Source organism: Phalacrocorax carbo, chromosome 25 (genome assembly GCF_963921805.1).
Source record: "Phalacrocorax carbo chromosome 25, bPhaCar2.1, whole genome shotgun sequence".
NCBI classification, from domain to species: domain Eukaryota; kingdom Metazoa; phylum Chordata; class Aves; order Suliformes; family Phalacrocoracidae; genus Phalacrocorax; species Phalacrocorax carbo.
The window spans coordinates 2,055,884-2,072,346 of record NC_087537.1 but is presented as its reverse complement, the minus strand read 5'-3'; the positions used below and the strand labels follow the sequence as shown (position 1 = coordinate 2,072,346).

The 16,463-nt window shown below is 51.4% G+C and overlaps 1 protein-coding gene and 9 non-coding genes across 11 annotated transcripts; all 10 read right to left on the bottom strand.

Moving 5' to 3' along the window:
* Positions 1–225: 225 nt before the first annotated feature.
* CWC25 (CWC25 spliceosome associated protein homolog) lies at positions 226–16,447 on the bottom strand. 2 transcript variants are annotated; one of them, XM_064473141.1, is made up of 10 exons: positions 16,348–16,447; positions 6,642–6,814; positions 6,187–6,423; positions 5,408–5,477; positions 4,733–4,860; positions 4,423–4,492; positions 3,745–3,935; positions 3,092–3,178; positions 2,353–2,514; positions 226–1,092 (listed from the first exon to the last, which is right to left on the bottom strand). In XM_064473141.1, exons 1-10 carry the CDS (start codon positions 16,363–16,365, stop codon positions 978–980), a joined length of 1,251 nt encoding a protein of 416 aa, XP_064329211.1. In that variant the 5' UTR covers positions 16,366–16,447; the 3' UTR covers positions 226–977. The 2 variants fall into 2 exon arrangements, with proteins under 2 accessions (XP_064329211.1, XP_064329210.1); XM_064473140.1 differs by lacking the exon at positions 16,348–16,447 and adding an exon at positions 7,143–7,290.
* On the bottom strand, positions 9,725–9,796 carry TRNAC-GCA (transfer RNA cysteine (anticodon GCA)). The gene has a single exon. It is a non-coding gene; the product is annotated as a tRNA-Cys (tRNA).
* On the bottom strand, positions 10,182–10,253 carry TRNAC-GCA (transfer RNA cysteine (anticodon GCA)). Its single transcript has one exon. It is a non-coding gene; the product is annotated as a tRNA-Cys (tRNA).
* TRNAC-GCA (transfer RNA cysteine (anticodon GCA)) lies at positions 11,259–11,330 on the bottom strand. Its single transcript has one exon. It is a non-coding gene; the product is annotated as a tRNA-Cys (tRNA).
* TRNAC-GCA (transfer RNA cysteine (anticodon GCA)) lies at positions 11,670–11,741 on the bottom strand. Its single transcript has one exon. It is a non-coding gene; the product is annotated as a tRNA-Cys (tRNA).
* On the bottom strand, positions 12,194–12,265 carry TRNAC-GCA (transfer RNA cysteine (anticodon GCA)). The gene has a single exon. It is a non-coding gene; the product is annotated as a tRNA-Cys (tRNA).
* Positions 12,613–12,684, bottom strand: TRNAC-GCA (transfer RNA cysteine (anticodon GCA)). The gene has a single exon. It is a non-coding gene; the product is annotated as a tRNA-Cys (tRNA).
* TRNAC-GCA (transfer RNA cysteine (anticodon GCA)) lies at positions 12,951–13,022 on the bottom strand. The gene has a single exon. It is a non-coding gene; the product is annotated as a tRNA-Cys (tRNA).
* Positions 13,362–13,433, bottom strand: TRNAC-GCA (transfer RNA cysteine (anticodon GCA)). The gene has a single exon. It is a non-coding gene; the product is annotated as a tRNA-Cys (tRNA).
* On the bottom strand, positions 13,874–13,945 carry TRNAC-GCA (transfer RNA cysteine (anticodon GCA)). The gene has a single exon. It is a non-coding gene; the product is annotated as a tRNA-Cys (tRNA).
* Positions 16,448–16,463: the final 16 nt, after the last annotated feature.

The window sequence follows — 16,463 nt, the reverse complement described above, 5'->3', positions numbered from 1 at the left end:
GCTACACACGTCACAGGCCGCCGTTTAAAGAGCGCGGAAAGGGGCCCCCCGTGGCGGCGGCACCGGCGGCACCGCGGCCGGGCCCTGCGGGGCTGGAGCGAGTCAGACGCTCGGGGGAGGCCGCAAAGGGGCTGCTGCGGCCTGTCACAGCCTCCCGGGGCCTCCCAAAGCCTTCCCTCGAACCGCGAGGTTTACCCCTGCCCCAAAAGCCACAAAGAACGTTGAAAAATGACAATAAAGTTTCTTAATTAAAAAAAAAACAACCATAAAGATCTACGCTGCTGTACATATACACATTACTTACATTGCAAAATCCCAGAGAAATATGTGCTGTATCAGCTACGCTCTGCTCATTTCCTTTCCCTTCGAAGCAGCTCCCCGCGGGTCAAACACCGCTCAAATCCGCGAGCAGTTAAATAACGGCTGCAGGTATTTTGCAGGCTCATCTACATCGCACTCCAAACCCACACCTGAAATGGTGAAATCGAGCAGGATTCTCTCTGCCACTCATGTAGCCTTACAGAATTCCAGGAAATTAACTCGCATGTGAATTTGTTCTGCTCTGATTTTAAGGACTAACAAAAATAGGTCTTTTGCTCTATCATATAAACAGCTTGGACAATCTGCCCAATGTAGAAAGCAGTTATCACCCGGCATAATCTGGCAATAACAATATATAGCAATTATACCAGTCAAAGTGGAGAGAGAAGGAAAGGATCTGGCAATACATTAAAAATAGAATACAAGGGCTCACAAGTTCTCCAGCAAAGGTTTGCTCGCAAGGTCACACTCATTACAAACGCATTCGCGATGCCAGAAGTCCGGAACACGATGTGGGCTGCAGCCCAGAAATCCAGCACCTCTGTGGGAGGCGGTAACGGTTCCTGTAGCGAGCAGCGAGCCTGTGCTGGAGGCCTCTCACCTTTGGGAGTAAGCGTCCGTTTAAATTCTGCGCAGGAGCAGAGAGAGAACAAGTTTCACCTCTGCATAAAGTTTTTTTCCAAGGCAGCAGGAGTTCTCTGAAGAGAGTGGATGTTGCGTTTCACCCGATCTTCTAGGGTGGAAGTAGACGCACTCTCAAGTTTTAAGCGACTGCAGAAAATCGAACCAAAGAAAGATATTAGAATCTCTTTCCAAACATTACACCATTTCTAGCCGGATTCACCATCCTCAAGTCATCTACCTCAATGAATCCCACTTAGAAAACAACAAATTATTTCCTATTGAAGTCTGCACTGGAAGAACCGAATACCTTTTTGTTTGGCTTGTAACAGGTCAGTGCTTAGAAATATACTTTCAGTAGCTCTCAAGTCTCCTCCATCTTCCAAATATAACTAACCATTAATTACAGATGCATCTGTCACAGGGGACTTGGTTGCTTTCTGTGAAGCAAACAAGGGAACAGCAACGTGTTCCTGAACAGCGGGCAGCAGTCCGCTGGGAGCCCGAATGCCGGGGCTCATGCTGTAAACGACTACAAGGAGAGAGAAAGGATCCTTGTGACCACTCGCTCTCTTTTACTACTCCAGATCACGCTGCTGTGCTCTTCTGAACAACCTCCTCGTGCCCATCTCCCTCTTCAAACAACATGCCAATAAACACAAAGTTCATTAGCTCAACCAGTTGCATCTGCACCGGGCAACACACAAAAATCTCTCTCCAAAAGAGATTTTGCTCATGGAGAACTTCTATTGTGATTTTAAGCCACCCTTGTGTGATCCCAGCTCTGGGCATCTTCAGGAACTAAGTACACGTTCTCCTCTGATTGATTTATGAGAATGGGGAATACTCCGCTGCAACTCCAAAACACATAACGCTGCCATAGGATCTTTATTCCACACCGCTGCACCTTCTGCAGAGCCTTGTGCCACTCCAATTTCCTTTGCCTGCCACATGCACGAGGGACTGTAAGTTACCACCTGTGTTTAGACATGGTCTTATTCCTTGCTGAGCACAGGTTTCAGTCCCACAAGCTCTTGGCACACAGACTCCCAGTAGACTTGCAGGCCTAGAACTGTTGCAAGCTCCTAAAAACAGAGGACTTTTTAATACCTGCCTGTAAAACACCACTAGGCCTTTCTACAGGATGGCAAAAAATAACTTTTTGCCGATGATCACCCGTTTCTGAGTCTGACTCCCAGGGCCATCACAGAAATAGCTGTCTTTCGGGTTAAGAAGAGAATTTGAGAACAGTCGATGTCACTAGTTCTATCATACATGATATTGGGTACATAAGATACGAATCTTATACCACAATCTGAAAGATCTCAAGCATGTTGCCGTCACTCACTCCTCAGAAGCTGTGGCCTATATTTCCCTGGAATGAAAAAGTAGATAATAAGAGACACTCACTTGAAGAACTTCCCATCGCGGGAGTCGAGTTTCTCCAGTTCTCGCTCCAGCTCCTCCTCCCTTCGGTGTTTCCTGAGGTTGGTTGCTCTCTCCTCTTCTCGCCACTTGGCATTTTCCATCATTTCCTGGCGTTTACGCTCTAGTTCCTCTGGAGAGATCTTTCTATTTGTGTAGAAAAACACCACTGCTGTGAATCAACAGCACGCTGGGCCCTACCCCCCCTCTTGCCTTCCATTCTTTTAGATGATTTACAATCCCCAAAATTAGGGGTGTTTCAACATGGTTTTTTCTTTGGTAGCCAATCAGCAAAGCTTGTAAGCAAACGTCTAGATGTTCTGCTTTACCATGCCCCTAGCAAGGGTCTTTCTCCCTCTTTTCAGCCTTCTTGTTTTTAATTGACTGGTAAGATGATGCTGTCAAGGTCACATTTTGCTGATGAGAGTGAAACAGAATGCTTCTAATTAACGGCCCATAGGCCGAAGACTGACTTCACATTGCTCCCTTGCACAGTGATGCAAGACACATGGAGAACCAGCAACCACATGAATTGGTCGGGGAAGCTGCCCAAGGTGTTAACTAACCATCAAGCATCAAACTGAGCTCTTTAGGACTCTCCATCCGACTTTCTGGACGTCTAATCCAATCTATTTTAGTTAAGAGGATAAAATCTGGTTCACAGATTACACCCAGCTGTTTCACAATCATCAGGGCAAAAGCACAGGGACAAGATCTTGCTTACCTTGTATAACCCGGAGCATGCTGTCGTCGATAGCTCTTTTTAGGGGAAGGGCTTCTAGCTCTCCCTTTCTCCTCCCGATTGTTATGCCTGTAACCCAGAAATATCCGTATTAGGGCAGATGAAAGTACATTATTCACACCTCTAAACTTCCCCTGAGTTTTTGGTATACATTCTGAAACCAAGACGTCTCCTGTAACTGCAGGACTGTCACCTGTCCGCTTTGAAAACAAGTTCTCATGACTCAATATGCTGTAAATCTCCATCTATTTTTACTCAGTTTTAATTATTTCATCAGCAAACAGTAAGTATCCGGTACTTGCCTTTATCAGCATTTAGTAAAGATAATTCAACAATTATAAGTACCTTTTAAAGAGAATCGGTGGCCCAAATAAAGTCCAGTCACAAGCAATACCCACCTAAAGGGTGTACCTAGAGAGGGGGTGTCCCAAAGGCAGAGTGCAATTGCAGACAGCACGTCCCCGCCAGGAGCTAACCCGGGTGCTTCTGCACTCTTGCACAACTCCTGCCATTACACCCAGAACTGAAATAATGTGGCCAGAACACTAAAGCTGTAGAATAAGAGGGATTTTGATTCTAGAGACTCCTCCCACCAGCATTCCCACATATACATTATCCAGGTTAGCCACACTCACTGTTTACTGTGTCTAGAAGGAGATCTTGACCCCCTGCATCCAGACTGTTCTGAATTCTTCTTGCTAGAGCGTCTCTGAGGGGAGCGGGACTGGCTCCTGGACCTGGAGCGATCCCGGTGCTTGTGGGGGGCCCTCTCCTGGCCAGCGGCTGGAGAGCTCCGAGACCTGTGGCTCTGGTCAGAGTCTCTAACCTGGGATTTAAGAAGCGTCTTTAAGGAGAGACGTCTTGCAAGAGCACAACAATGTAAGGCCACAAAGGAGACCTCAGGCTAGGCTAAGTGCAGGAAGGTGTGTACATTGTGGTTTGCGCTTGCTTATCCCACTTCCTAGGTGGTTATTAACATCCGTGTCTAAAAAGATTATTTCTGCATCACATTCAGTAAATTAAACTGCCGAGACAGTCAAGCAGAGCGTCTAAACAGATGTGTGACTCTGAAGAGAAACTGAATAAAACTTAACTTGGATTCAGAGCAGACAAAAGCCCTACCAGGGCCTGAACAACTTTAGTTTTAAGGCTTAGGCGGCTCCAAACTGCACGTGAGCTTCATTATATCACGCCCCCCTCATAATCCTCTTTTAGCCTGTGAAGCAGTCTTGCAACAAACTGCCAGAACTCTCACTCTTCCCTAACTCAGGGCACTTGCTACTGAAAGAGCTGTGTGAAACACACACACGTACTTGTAAGCCATATCCTGGGACTTTGGAAGAAGCAGATTTCCAGGAGTAGCTGTTCGTCCTCCTCTGAGACCTAAAGTGAAAACAACAGTACTTGTGAAGCAGATGAAATTCAAGAATATGGTATTTTTTAATGTTAAAATGTCACAAAATAAAATTAGTGATGCAAAAACAATGAAGTAACATAAAGAGTTATTTAGGCAAATCAAGAGCATTAATTAGAAAGAAAAAAGTCAGAAAGAACTAGAAAAAGACAAGAAAAACAAATTAACCAGGAGACATGGTGTTTTTACTACAAAAACTCACAACATACTTATTTTTGCTTCGTTCCTCATCACTGCTGTCACTTTCACTGCTAGAACTGCGATGCCGGTGTTTCTTGTGCTTCTTCTTCTTCTCTTTCTTCTTCTTCTTCTCTCTCTTATCTAAACTGTTTTGCAGCTGTAAAGCAAGAGACCATTTCATTAGTAATAATTACTTTTCTACACTTGGGCAGTCGGAATCACAAAGCAAAGTGAGAGAGTTCTCTGTGGAAAGGCTCCTGGGACAAAACCTAAAGCATTTAACAAGGTCCTCGCTCAAAACTGAAGAACTTAATGGAGTCTTCCCTAGTGTCAGATTGGTATTAGTGCATGTGAAATCCATGCCTGCAAACTCTCTGTAGTACTAAATCAACAATTAATCACTAGCTGGGGGGTGGGGGGAGGGAAGAAAAAGAAAAAAAGCACACCAGAACAGCAAGAAGAGTAAAATAATGCTGAACTTCAAAGGAAGATAAATTAATTCCTGCTGAGAGACTGATACAGAACCTTTTTCTACTACATCAGGATTAAAGAAAGCTGAATTTATCCTGTTTTTCTATGAAGAGTTAGGATACAGAACTCAGCTCCTTACCCTAAACGACACTAATTTTGACCTATGATCCTCTCCTTGGTTCAGTGTATTCTGTGCTTTGAGTCTGTAAAGGAGACCTGAGATATACACCTACCAATTCTTTGATCTTCTTCATTTTAACAGGATTATTCAAAACTTCTCTCTTCTTTTCCTCCTCCTTCTTTCTAAAGCAGAAAGAAAGAACAGTATTTTCAAACAACTGAAAAGATCATATTTTCATGAAAGACACCGACCAAGTGCAAGCTCTAAAAAAACATATAAAGCAGGAAAACAGCCAGGTTTTGTACATTCAGCAAAACAGATCCAGCTAAGGAGGAGCCTGCCCTTTTTTTCTCTACTTAAGAGTGCAACTAGCAGGGTAAACAAAAATCTGTTCCGTTACCATCAATCTGCCTACAATGGTAATAAATGCGTGAACTCTCAGAGCAGATATACCCACATACATTTAAAGGGTGAGCTAAGCTGGCAGAGACGAATCAATGTGGGATAACCGTCTTTGCATTTATATGCATTTACCAACTCACAGCTAGATGATCTACAGGATGATCACCAGCTCGTTCAGGTGACAAAATCTTAGATTTGAAATCAAGTTAGCAAAATTATCCAAAAGCGGCAAATTCACTCAAATACTTTACTCAACTTTTTGCTGCTGGGTGTAGAACACACAACCAAATTCTACTAGTCAGGTAAGTGGCTGGTGACCTCTCTGTGGCCAGGACTGCCACCGACAGCCTACAGCTCACAAAAAGGCAGGCATTCCTTTGAGGAACAGATACAATAGCAGCCTTTTAAGATAAATAAGACAGCTCTTAACAAGTTGCTAATACTGTGCTTTACCTCTTCTACAACTACTGTTAGCTCCACATTTAGTACCTTATCATGAAAAGAGGATCCTCCCGGATTTTGTTTGCCATATCTAGGACAGAATTGGCACCCGTCTTGGCAAAAATGGAGCCTGGGAGAAGTCCTGTCTCGTTGGAACAGCCTGCATCCTTGTCTTCTGTCTTCTCAAAGACGTATTTGTCCACAGGGCGACCCATAAGATACTCCTCTCTGTTCACCATGCCTCCAGGACCCTGGTACATCCACTCCAGCTTCTCTTCTCTTTTTCTATAGCAAGAAAAACCATATTATTTATTCTTCTTGCAATTCTAAATTTACATTTTAAGGCACTGGCTTATAAGCATGAGCGCAAACATTTTATCATCTGAAACACAAAACCGACGGCGCTCTCAGGTACACCGAGAGCACCTGTATCACAGCACTTGCCCCCAGAGGACTGCGAGGGCTGGTAACCACCGGTCCGGAGGGCACCAGCCCCCCCTCACCTGACGGTGCCCATGTCCTCAGCGTATCGCTGCATCTCCTCACGCGCTCGCTCCTCCTGCAGCTCCCGCTGCAGCTCCTCGATCTTCTTCCTTTCGGCCTCATGTTTCTGCTCGGCTTTCCACACCTTCTCCACATTGCGCAGGGTCTGGGGGTGCCAGCTCTTCTTCAGGTTCTGCGGGAGTGGAGACACCGGACCGGGACCGTTAGCAAAGCGACGCCGACCCCCGCCCGCGGCTCCCCACACGCCGACCCCCGCCGGTGGCCGCGGGGAGGGGCCCGCTCACAGCCGCGCTGCCCCGCAGCCCTCCCGCCCCGCAAAACGGCTCACGCTTCTCCGCAACCCGCCGAGACCCGCTCGGACCGACGGCCCCGCTGCCGGGGGCGCCCAACGGCCGCAGGCCCCGCCGAACCCGCGCGGCCCGGGCCCGCCGACCGCCCGAGCCGGTGCCCGCAGCCCCGGGGCCGGCTCTCGGCCCCTCCCGCCCCCGGTCCCTCCTCACCAGATCGCCGCCCCCCATGGCGGCTGTCGGGCGAGCTCTTCCCCCGCGACTACCGGGGCTGCGCGTGCGTCATCACCCCGCGTCGCCGGCTGCCCGGGCGGCGCCTGGTCGTCGCGTGTCAGAGACGTCACTTCCGCCGCGGCGCTGAGGGGAGCTCAGAAGATGGCGGGCGGGAGAAAGGACAGAGGAGAAGGCTGATGTACTCAACTTTTGCCTCAGTCTTCATTGGTAACGTCTCTCCTCACCGCTCCCGGGACGATGGAGCACAAGATGGGGGCGGGGTAAAGCCCCTCCCACTGTCTGTAAAGGACGATCAGGTTCGTGACCACCTGAGGAACCTGGACATACACAAGTCTACGGGTCCTGACGAGATGCATCCCAGGGTCCTGAGAGAATTGACTGTTGTAGTTCCAAAGCCACTTTCCATAATATTTGAAACATCATGGCAGTCGGGTGAAGTCCCTGGGGACTGGAAGAAGGGAAACAGTGTGCCCATCTTTAAAAAGGGTGGAAAGGAGGACACGGGGAACTCCCCACCCATCAGCCTCACATCTGCCTGGGAAGATCATGGAACAGATCCTCCTAGAAGCTATGCTAAGGCACATGGAGGACAGGGGGGTGATCTGAGGCAGCCAGCATGGCTTCACCCAGGGCCAGTCCAGCCTGACCAACCTAGTGGCCTTCTATGATGGAGTGACTGCATCAGTGGACAAGGGAAGAGCCACAGATGTCATCTGTCTGGACTTCTGTAAGGCCTTTGACACGGTCCCCCACAGCATCCTTCTCTCTAAGGGATATACAGATTTGACAGGTGGACTGTTCGGTGGATAAGGAATTGGTTGGATGGTGGCATCTAGAGGGTTGTGGTCAATGGCTCGATGGCCAGATGGTGACAAGTGTTGTCCCACAGGGGTCCATACTGGGACCAGTGCTGTTTAACATTTTCATCAATGGCTTAGTGGGATTGTGCGCACTCTCAGCAAGTTTGCAGACGACACCAAGCTAAGTGGGGCACTTGACATGCCAGAACGACGGGATGTCAGCCAGAGGGACCTGGACAAGCTGGACAGGTGGGCCTGTGAGAACCTCATGAGGTTTAACAATGCCAAATGCAAGGTCCTGCACCTGGGTTGGGGCAACCCCCAGTATCAACATGGGATGGAGGGATGGAGAGCAGCTCTGTGGAGGACTTGGGTGTACTGGTGAATGAAAAGCTGGACATGAGCTAACAGTGTGCACTGGCAGCTCAGAAGGCCAGCCATATCCTGGCCTGCATCCCCAGCAGCGGGGGCAGCAGGGCAAGGGAGGGGGTTCTGCCCCTCTGCTCCACTCTGGTGAGACGCCCCTGCAGTGCTGCATTCGGCTCTGGGCTCCTCAGCACGGGACAGACATGGGCTTGTTGGAGCAGGGCCAGAGGAGGCCACAAAAATGGTCTGAGGGCTGGAGCCCCTCTGCTATGAGGACAGACTGAGAGAGCTGGGGTTGTTCAGCTTGGAGAAAAGAAGTCTCCAGGGAAATCTTATTGCAGCTTTTCAGTACTTAAAAAGGGACTATAGGAAGGATGGAGACAATCTTTTAGCAAGGCCTGTTGTGACACAACAAGGGATAATGGCTTTAAACTAAAGGAGTGTAGATTTAGACTGGATAGAAGGAAACATTTTTTACAATGAGGGTGGTAAAGCCCTGGCACAGGTTGCCCAGAGAGGTTGTGGAGGCCCCATCCAAAGAAACATTCAAGGCCAGGTTGGACGGGGCTCTGAGCAACCTGATCTAGTTAAAGACATCCCTGCTTAATGCAGGGGGTTGGACTAGATGACCTCTAAAGGTCTCTTCCAACCCAAACCGTTCTATGGTTCTATGAAAGAGAAGAGTGAAAGCGGCAGCGTGAGCTCCCTGGGGAGAGGGGCGGGTTGAACGGTGCGCGGGGCTCCCCTGTCCCCGCAGGTGCGGCATCCCGAGCGCCACCAGCCCCGTGAGGGCAGGGCGCGGTCTCGCTGTGAGCGGGCCCGCAGGTTGGTTTCATTGCAGTCCCGCACCGGTGGCCGGGTCCCCGAGGGGTGCAACCGCAAACGTCCCCGAGCAAAAACTCTCCTGTGCAGTTCCACAGTCGCCTCGTGCTGCCAAATGCCCTCCCCGACAGCACCACACCAGGGACGCAGCTGCGGCACAGAGCAGCCACCTGCCAGCACAAAGATCGGTGCTTCCAGCCCCAGGGGCTGCTGATGTCATGCAGCAAACCAGCCACAGGCTGCTTTGCCAATCACAGCCCCAGCGCCCTCCGGAGAACGTGGCAGCACAGATCCCTGCTTCTAGACAGGCATCACACACATTGCTGACTGTTTACGTTAGCAGCAATTACTCAAACATGAGGAGAAACCAGAGCAGCAGCACCCCTGTTGAGCCAGCCTAGTTGTGCCTACCTGCAGCAGCCAGGAGAGGGAGGGGAATAATGTCAGCAAAGTCTGATTTCCTGCTTGTCAAATGATCATCAGGTGATTTCTGAGACCTCAGAGGGCTCAGATACTCTCTCCAGTCTGTCTGGGGAGATTCTGACAGAAGAAAGGGTGAAAAAGGAGCTAAGGAGGGGGCACCTGGAGTTGAACCAGGGACCTCTTGATCTGCAGTCAAATGCTCTACCACTGAGCTATACCCCCTTGCATGAACAACTTTCACAAGGACTTTTTAAAAAAAATTATTTCAAAAGAGAAACAGGTGTTTATGTCCACTGGTGGATTCCTTTACTTCACACACCCCTCTGCACCTTGATGTGCCTGCCAACAGGTGCATGTGGAGATAAATATGATATATACTAGAGAGAACAAAGAGCAGGGACAAGCACACACAGGCACTCAGCAGTGCCTCACACACGGCACAACCCCTGCACTGTCCCAACAGTCAGGGCCTCACAGCCGGAGTAACACAGCTCAGGAAGCAGCCGTCACTGCACGGCACAGGCTCAGCAGGCCCAAGGACGTCTCTCTGTCTTCTTTCTGTGAACAAAAAAATGGCAAAAGGAAAATGGAAGAAGGAAGAGAAAAGAGGGGGCACCTGGAGTTGAACCAGGGACCTCTTGATCTGCAGTCAAATGCTCTACCACTGAGCTATACCCCCTGCGTTAGCACTCTTACAAGGAGCAATAAAAAATATAGCGCGTTTGTTATGTCCTCTGGTTCAGTTGTGCTCTGTGACAGCAACCGCTTCTGCATGCTAATGTACAAGCAAAGCTCTGTACAATAAGTTCCTGCAGACAAATACACACAGACGGCATCTAATTACGCACACAAACTGGATCCCCAGCAGTCTCCTCATCAATAAAAACAGCTACTCCTTGGGCCAGGCAACAAACACCATGTCTCTGCTGCGTCAATGATGCAGCTATTGATTTTTCACAGGACATGTTCAGCTGAGTGCTCTGTCCCTTGAATATCGAAGCTCAGAGACCTGCCTTCTGCACACAGCTGAAGCACAGCAGAGCTGAAGCTGAGGAATGCTCCTGTCATGGTTAAACCCCAGCCAGTTGCTCAGCCCCACACAGCTGCTCATTCACTGTCCCAGCAGGAAGGGGGAGAGAATCGAAGGTAAAAGTCAGGAGACTCATGGGTTCAGATGAAGACAGCTAAAGAGGTGAGAGCAGCCCATTGCAAGCAAAGCAAAACACAGAATTCCTTCTCTCCTTCCCACAGGCAGGCAGGTGTTCAGCCATCCCCAGGAAAGCAGGGCTCCATCATGCCTAACTGTGACTTGGGAAGACAAGCACCATCTCTCACAACATCCCGTTCCTCCTCCTTCCTCCCCCAGCTCTATAAGCTGAGCATGATGCCATATGGTGCGGGAAGTCCCCTGGGATTGCTGGGGGCAGCTGTCCCAGCCATGTTGCCCTCCCAGCTCCATGTACCCCCACAGAGCCAGGCTGTGGGGTGGGGTTAGAGGCAGCAAAGGCCTTGGCTCTGTGCAAGCCCTGCTCAGCAGGAACAAAAACATCCCTGGGTTATTAATGCTGTGTCCATCACAAACCCAAAGCACAACCCCACAGCAGCCTCTGTGGAGAAAGTTAACTCCATCCCAGCCAAAAGCAGCCCAGCCCCTCCTATATTTTCCTGGAAAAGGAGAACCCAAAGGGGGCACCTGGAGTTGAACCAGGGACCTCTTGATCTGCAGTCAAATGCTCTACCACTGAGCTATACCCCCTTGGCACAGCACCCGCACAAGCACGTTTTAAAAATATTTCTAGATTTCTGTGTCCACCACATAGACTCCCTTCCTTCACAGCCTCCCTCTGCCTCGTAATGCACTGAAAAGCAGGCACAGAGAACTAAGAGCAGAGACGGGCACATGCAGGCACTCAGCAGTGCCTCACACACTGCACAACCCCTGCACTGTCCCAGCAGTCACGTCCTCACAGCCCGAATAATGCAGCTCAGGAAGCAGCTGTCACTGCACAGCAAAGTCTCACCAGGCCCAAGGACATCTCCTCATCTTCTTTCTGTGACAAGAGGTAGCAAAAGGAAGGTGGAAGGAAGAAAAAAGAGGGGGCACCTGGAGTTGAACCAGGGACCTCTTGATCTGCAGTCAAATGCTCTACCACTGAGCTATACCCCCTGCATTAGCACTCCTACAAGGAGCGTAAAAAAAGGTCAATATATAGCTCAGTTTTTATGTCCACTGGTTCTGTTGTGCTCTATGACAGCAACCTCTTCTCCATGCTATTGTACAAGCAGAACTCCGCACAGAAAGTTCCTCAAGAAAAATACACGCAGACGGCATCTAATTACGCACACAAACTGGATCCCCAGCAGTCTCCTCATCAATAAAAACAGCTACTTCTTGGGCCAGGCAACAAACACCATGACTTTGCTGCGCCACTGCAGCAAAGACTTTGGCTCTGTGCAAGCCCTGCCCAGCAGGAACAAAAACATCCCTGGGTTATCAACGCTGTGTCCATCACAAACCCAAAGCACAGCCCCACAGCAGCCTCTGTGGAGAAAGTTAACTCCATCCCAGCCAAAAGCAGCCCAGCCCCTCCTATATTTTCCTGGAAAAGGAGAACCTAAAGGGGGCACCTGGAGTTGAACCAGGGACCTCTTGATCTGCAGTCAAATGCTCTACCACTGAGCTATACCCCCTTGGCACAGCACCCGCACAAGCACATTTTAAAAATATTTCTAGATTTCTGTGTCCACCACTTAGACTCCCTTCCTTCACAGCCTCCCTCTGCCTCGTAATGCACTGAAAGGTACACACAGAAAATTAGAGAATGAAGAGCAGAGGCGGGCACATGCAGGCACTCAGCAGTGCCTCACACACTGCACAACCCCTGCACTGTCCCAACAGTCACGTCCTCACAGCCCGAATAATGCAGCTCAGGAAGCAGCCGTCACTGCACAGCAAAGTCTCACCAGGCCCAAGGACATATCCCTGTCTTCTGTCTGTGACAAAGGGTGGCAAAAGGAAGGTGGAAAGAGAAGAAAAGAGGGGGCACCTGGAGTTGAACCAGGGACCTCTTGATCTGCAGTCAAATGCTCTACCACTGAGCTATACCCCCTACCTGCAAAACACCTGCCCAGAAGGAACTTTTGTGCTATTCACTGCCACAGCAAAGTTCTGAAATTTCATGCCACAAGAATCAGTAGCTCTTTCAGGGAATGCTCACCTCTTGCCTCCCCCAAACACCACACTGATCGTCCTCTTCTCTTGTAGGAAGCTCCTCCTCGGCCTCTCCACAGCACAACATCAGAGGATGCAGCCCACAGAGACTTTAGGGTAACAGCACTCCAAGGGAGACCTCCAAATCCTGGGATAAAAAGGGGAAGGGGGCACCTGGAGTTGAACCAGGGACCTCTTGATCTGCAGTCAAATGCTCTACCACTGAGCTATACCCCCTTGGCACAGCACCCGCACAAGCACGTTTTAAAAATATTTCTAGATTTCTGTGTCCACCACTTAGACTCCCTTCCTTCACAGCCTCCCTCTGCCTCGTAATGCACTGAAAGGTACGCACAGAGAACTAAGAGCAGAGACGGGCACATGCAGGCACTCAGCAGTGCCTCACACACTGCACAACCCCTGCACTGTCCCAGCAGTCACGTCCTCACAGCCCGAATAATGCAGCTCAGGAAGCAGCTGTCACTGCACAGCAAAGTCTCACCAGGCCCAAGGACATCTCCCCGTCTTCTTTCTTTGACAAAAGGTAGCAAAAGGAAGGTGGAAGGAAGAAAAAAGAGGGGGCACCTGGAGTTGAACCAGGGACCTCTTGATCTGCAGTCAAATGCTCTACCACTGAGCTATACCCCCTGCCCACACAGCTCTCCACGCACCAGCAAAACCCTTTTCTTCCAACCTACCTCCTTCCCCAGTCTCTGGCCTGTCCCTGCCACACAGGGCCAATCCAGGTACACGACTTGCCCAGCTCAAATGCAAGAGCAGCAAAGACCTTGAGGCCCTGCGCTCCAGCACAGGGGACAGACACTGCCCCTCTGCTTCACTAACCGGGGCACCTGGGCCCAGCTCCTGCCTAGCCGTACCTCTCTTCCCTCTCCGAGCTGCCCTCGCTTCTCTGAGAGTAGGCTGTCACTTGACACAGCAGCTGCCTTGGAGTCTTGGACATCTTCCACGGGCTTAGGAGCTCCAGCTGTAACGTGAACAAGAATACTTTGGAGAGGAAGCTGTGCTGAACTTCTGAGGTACCTTGCTGGTGAAAACACACCCCAAAATGCCAAGAAAAGGAAGATTGAAGGGGGCACCCGGATTTGAACCGGGGACCTCTTGATCTGCAGTCAAATGCTCTACCCCTGAGCCATACCCCCACCTGGGCCAAAGGGCCAGCTACGGCTCCCTGTGCCCAGGAACCAGCCTGCTCTGCTGCATTCCACCACCTGCGCTCACCGCACCTGCGCCGCTGCCTCCCACGCACAACAGGCCTCCCAGCACCCCTCCTGTACCTCGCACTCCACCCCACGTCTCTCAGCTGCCTCCTGGGAACAACCTCATGCCATCCCACTTCTCCTTCTCTAAAACACAACATCATCCACAATAAATAACAAGGCTTTGAAACACAGACTTCAAAACACCCCGGAAGCCACTTGCCTCCACCTCTCCCTGCTCTCGGGGTGCGCCCAGCCCGCAGGGACCACACCAGCCTCCCAGAGGCACAGCCTGCTGCAACACCTCCCTCCCACCCTGCCACAGCCTCTCTCTTCCCCAGCTGGCTGCCCACGGGCAGGGACAGGGAGAACAAACCCCCAAAGCCTTTTGTCCAACTCCCGTGCCACGGCCCACCTCAGAAAAGGCCTTCCTGACTGAAAAATCCAGCACAAGCTGTTAGAAGAGATCCAGGGAGAACACCTTTATTTTGGTGGCGGTTCCTTACTCAGCAGCAGGTCTCTGCGTCTCTCCCCAGGTCTGAGAAACAGCTCCTTCGTCACCACTGGACCGCAAAGTTGGCCTCTGCTCAGACAGACAGATGTTGACCTCAGCCGCAGGTCTGGAGCGCTGCAGCGGCAGCCAGAGCGCCCGTTCTACCCTGCCGGGGCTCCCAGGCCTGCTGGCGAGAAGCCACGACCGCTCACCTGCTCCGTGGAACGGCCTGTAGAAAAGAGAGCTGCCCTCAGTGCCTCCAAGTCCTTTTTTCGACTTCCCCCTCCACGGCTGCCGCCAGCGCACAGCTCCCGACTGCCCAGCAGGAATGTCTGGGAGACAACTCTCAGGCCACCCTATTCTGGAGATTCACATTGGATTAGGCCAAACGGCTCATTCAAAACATCCAGATTCATTTTTCTGTGACTGTTTCTCAAGCAAAGCGTTTGACTCCAGACAACCCCACCTGACGAGCTGTGAAAAGGCCACGTACCTGCACCTCCCAAAGTCCTGTTGTGGCACCTCTGTTCCACCTCACAGCTATGTTATGAATCCACTATCCAGCCCTCCCGCTGCATCCATGACCACAGTCCTGCAAGAAAGAGAGGAAGAACAAACATCGTGGACTGAAACAGGCTTCACTCACGGGGCTAAGAGTAATGACGCTGGAGCTGCAGGAATAGGGCCTGTTTTTGAGAAGAGGCAGATTTTTGTGGCCCGGGGAAACTGTTGCCTTCTGCAGTGATTTGGCACAGGCCTCTATAGAGAAATAAGCCTGAAAGCTGCTTCTTTATTACTCGCGTGCCCAGCAGTGCATGTCCTGGTTCCCCACCTGCATCTTCAGCAGCAGAAAAGGAGGAAGCAAAGACAATGTGGAGACAGGAATCATTAGATCTTGCAGGACAACTATGCTTTATAACCCCTGGTACATCCACTCCAACTTCTCTTTCTCCAATGCAAACAAGAGCGTTTTATTTTCTATTACAGGCATCTAAAGCATTACAGTGCTTCAGGCACCAGCTGAGGAAGGTGAGAAATGCCAAAGGTGCATTTCCATATTCATGGAGACATTTTGGTGTCAGACACGCTCAACTCTTAACCCCAGGCAAGGGAACTTCTTTCTTGACATGAAGTCATGCGTCAGAAGCCACAGAAAAACCCAGCTGATATTTAACTTAATGAAAGAGAGGAAGGAAGAAATTAGAAGCCTCTTCTCCATGAGCAGTAGCACGTGCCAACCACCTAACAACAGCTACAGCCCGTTACTAGCAGTGACCTGACAAAGCCCCAGACAAATTCAAAGAAAGCCTCCCTCCGCACAGCCTCCTCCGGACAGAGGAAAGCAACAAGTCTGTGACACAACCCCCCGCCTCGGAGGCCCCGGGAGCCCCCGCAGCCCCTCACCGGAGGCTGCCCGTGCCCTCGGCCCAGCGCTGCGCCTCCTCACCGCTCGCTCCTCCGTCTCCTCCCGCTCGGAGCGGGGCTTCTGCTCGGCTTTCCGCCCCTTCTCCACATTGCGCAGGGTCTGGGGGTGCCAGCTCCTCTTCAGGTTCTGCGGGAGCGGGGGCACCGGACCGGGACCGTTAGCAAAGCGACGCCGACCCCCGCCGGTGGCCGCGGGGAGGGGCCCGCTCACAGCCGCGCTGCCCCGCAGCCCTCCCGCCCCGCAAAACGGCTCACGCTTCTCCGCAACCCGCCGAGACCCGCTCGGACCGACGGCCCCGCTGCCGGGGGCGCCCAACGGCCGCAGGCCCCGCCGAACCCGCGCGGCCCGGGCCCGCCGACCGCCCGAGCCGGTGCCCGCAGCCCCGGGGCCGGCTCTCGGCCCCTCCCGCCCCCGGTCCCTCCTCACCAGATCGCCGCCCCCCATGGCGGCTGTCGGGCGAGCTCTTCCCCCGCGGCTACCGGGGCTGCACGTGCGTCATCACCCCGCGTCGCCTGTCGCACGGGCGGTGCCTGGTCGTCGCG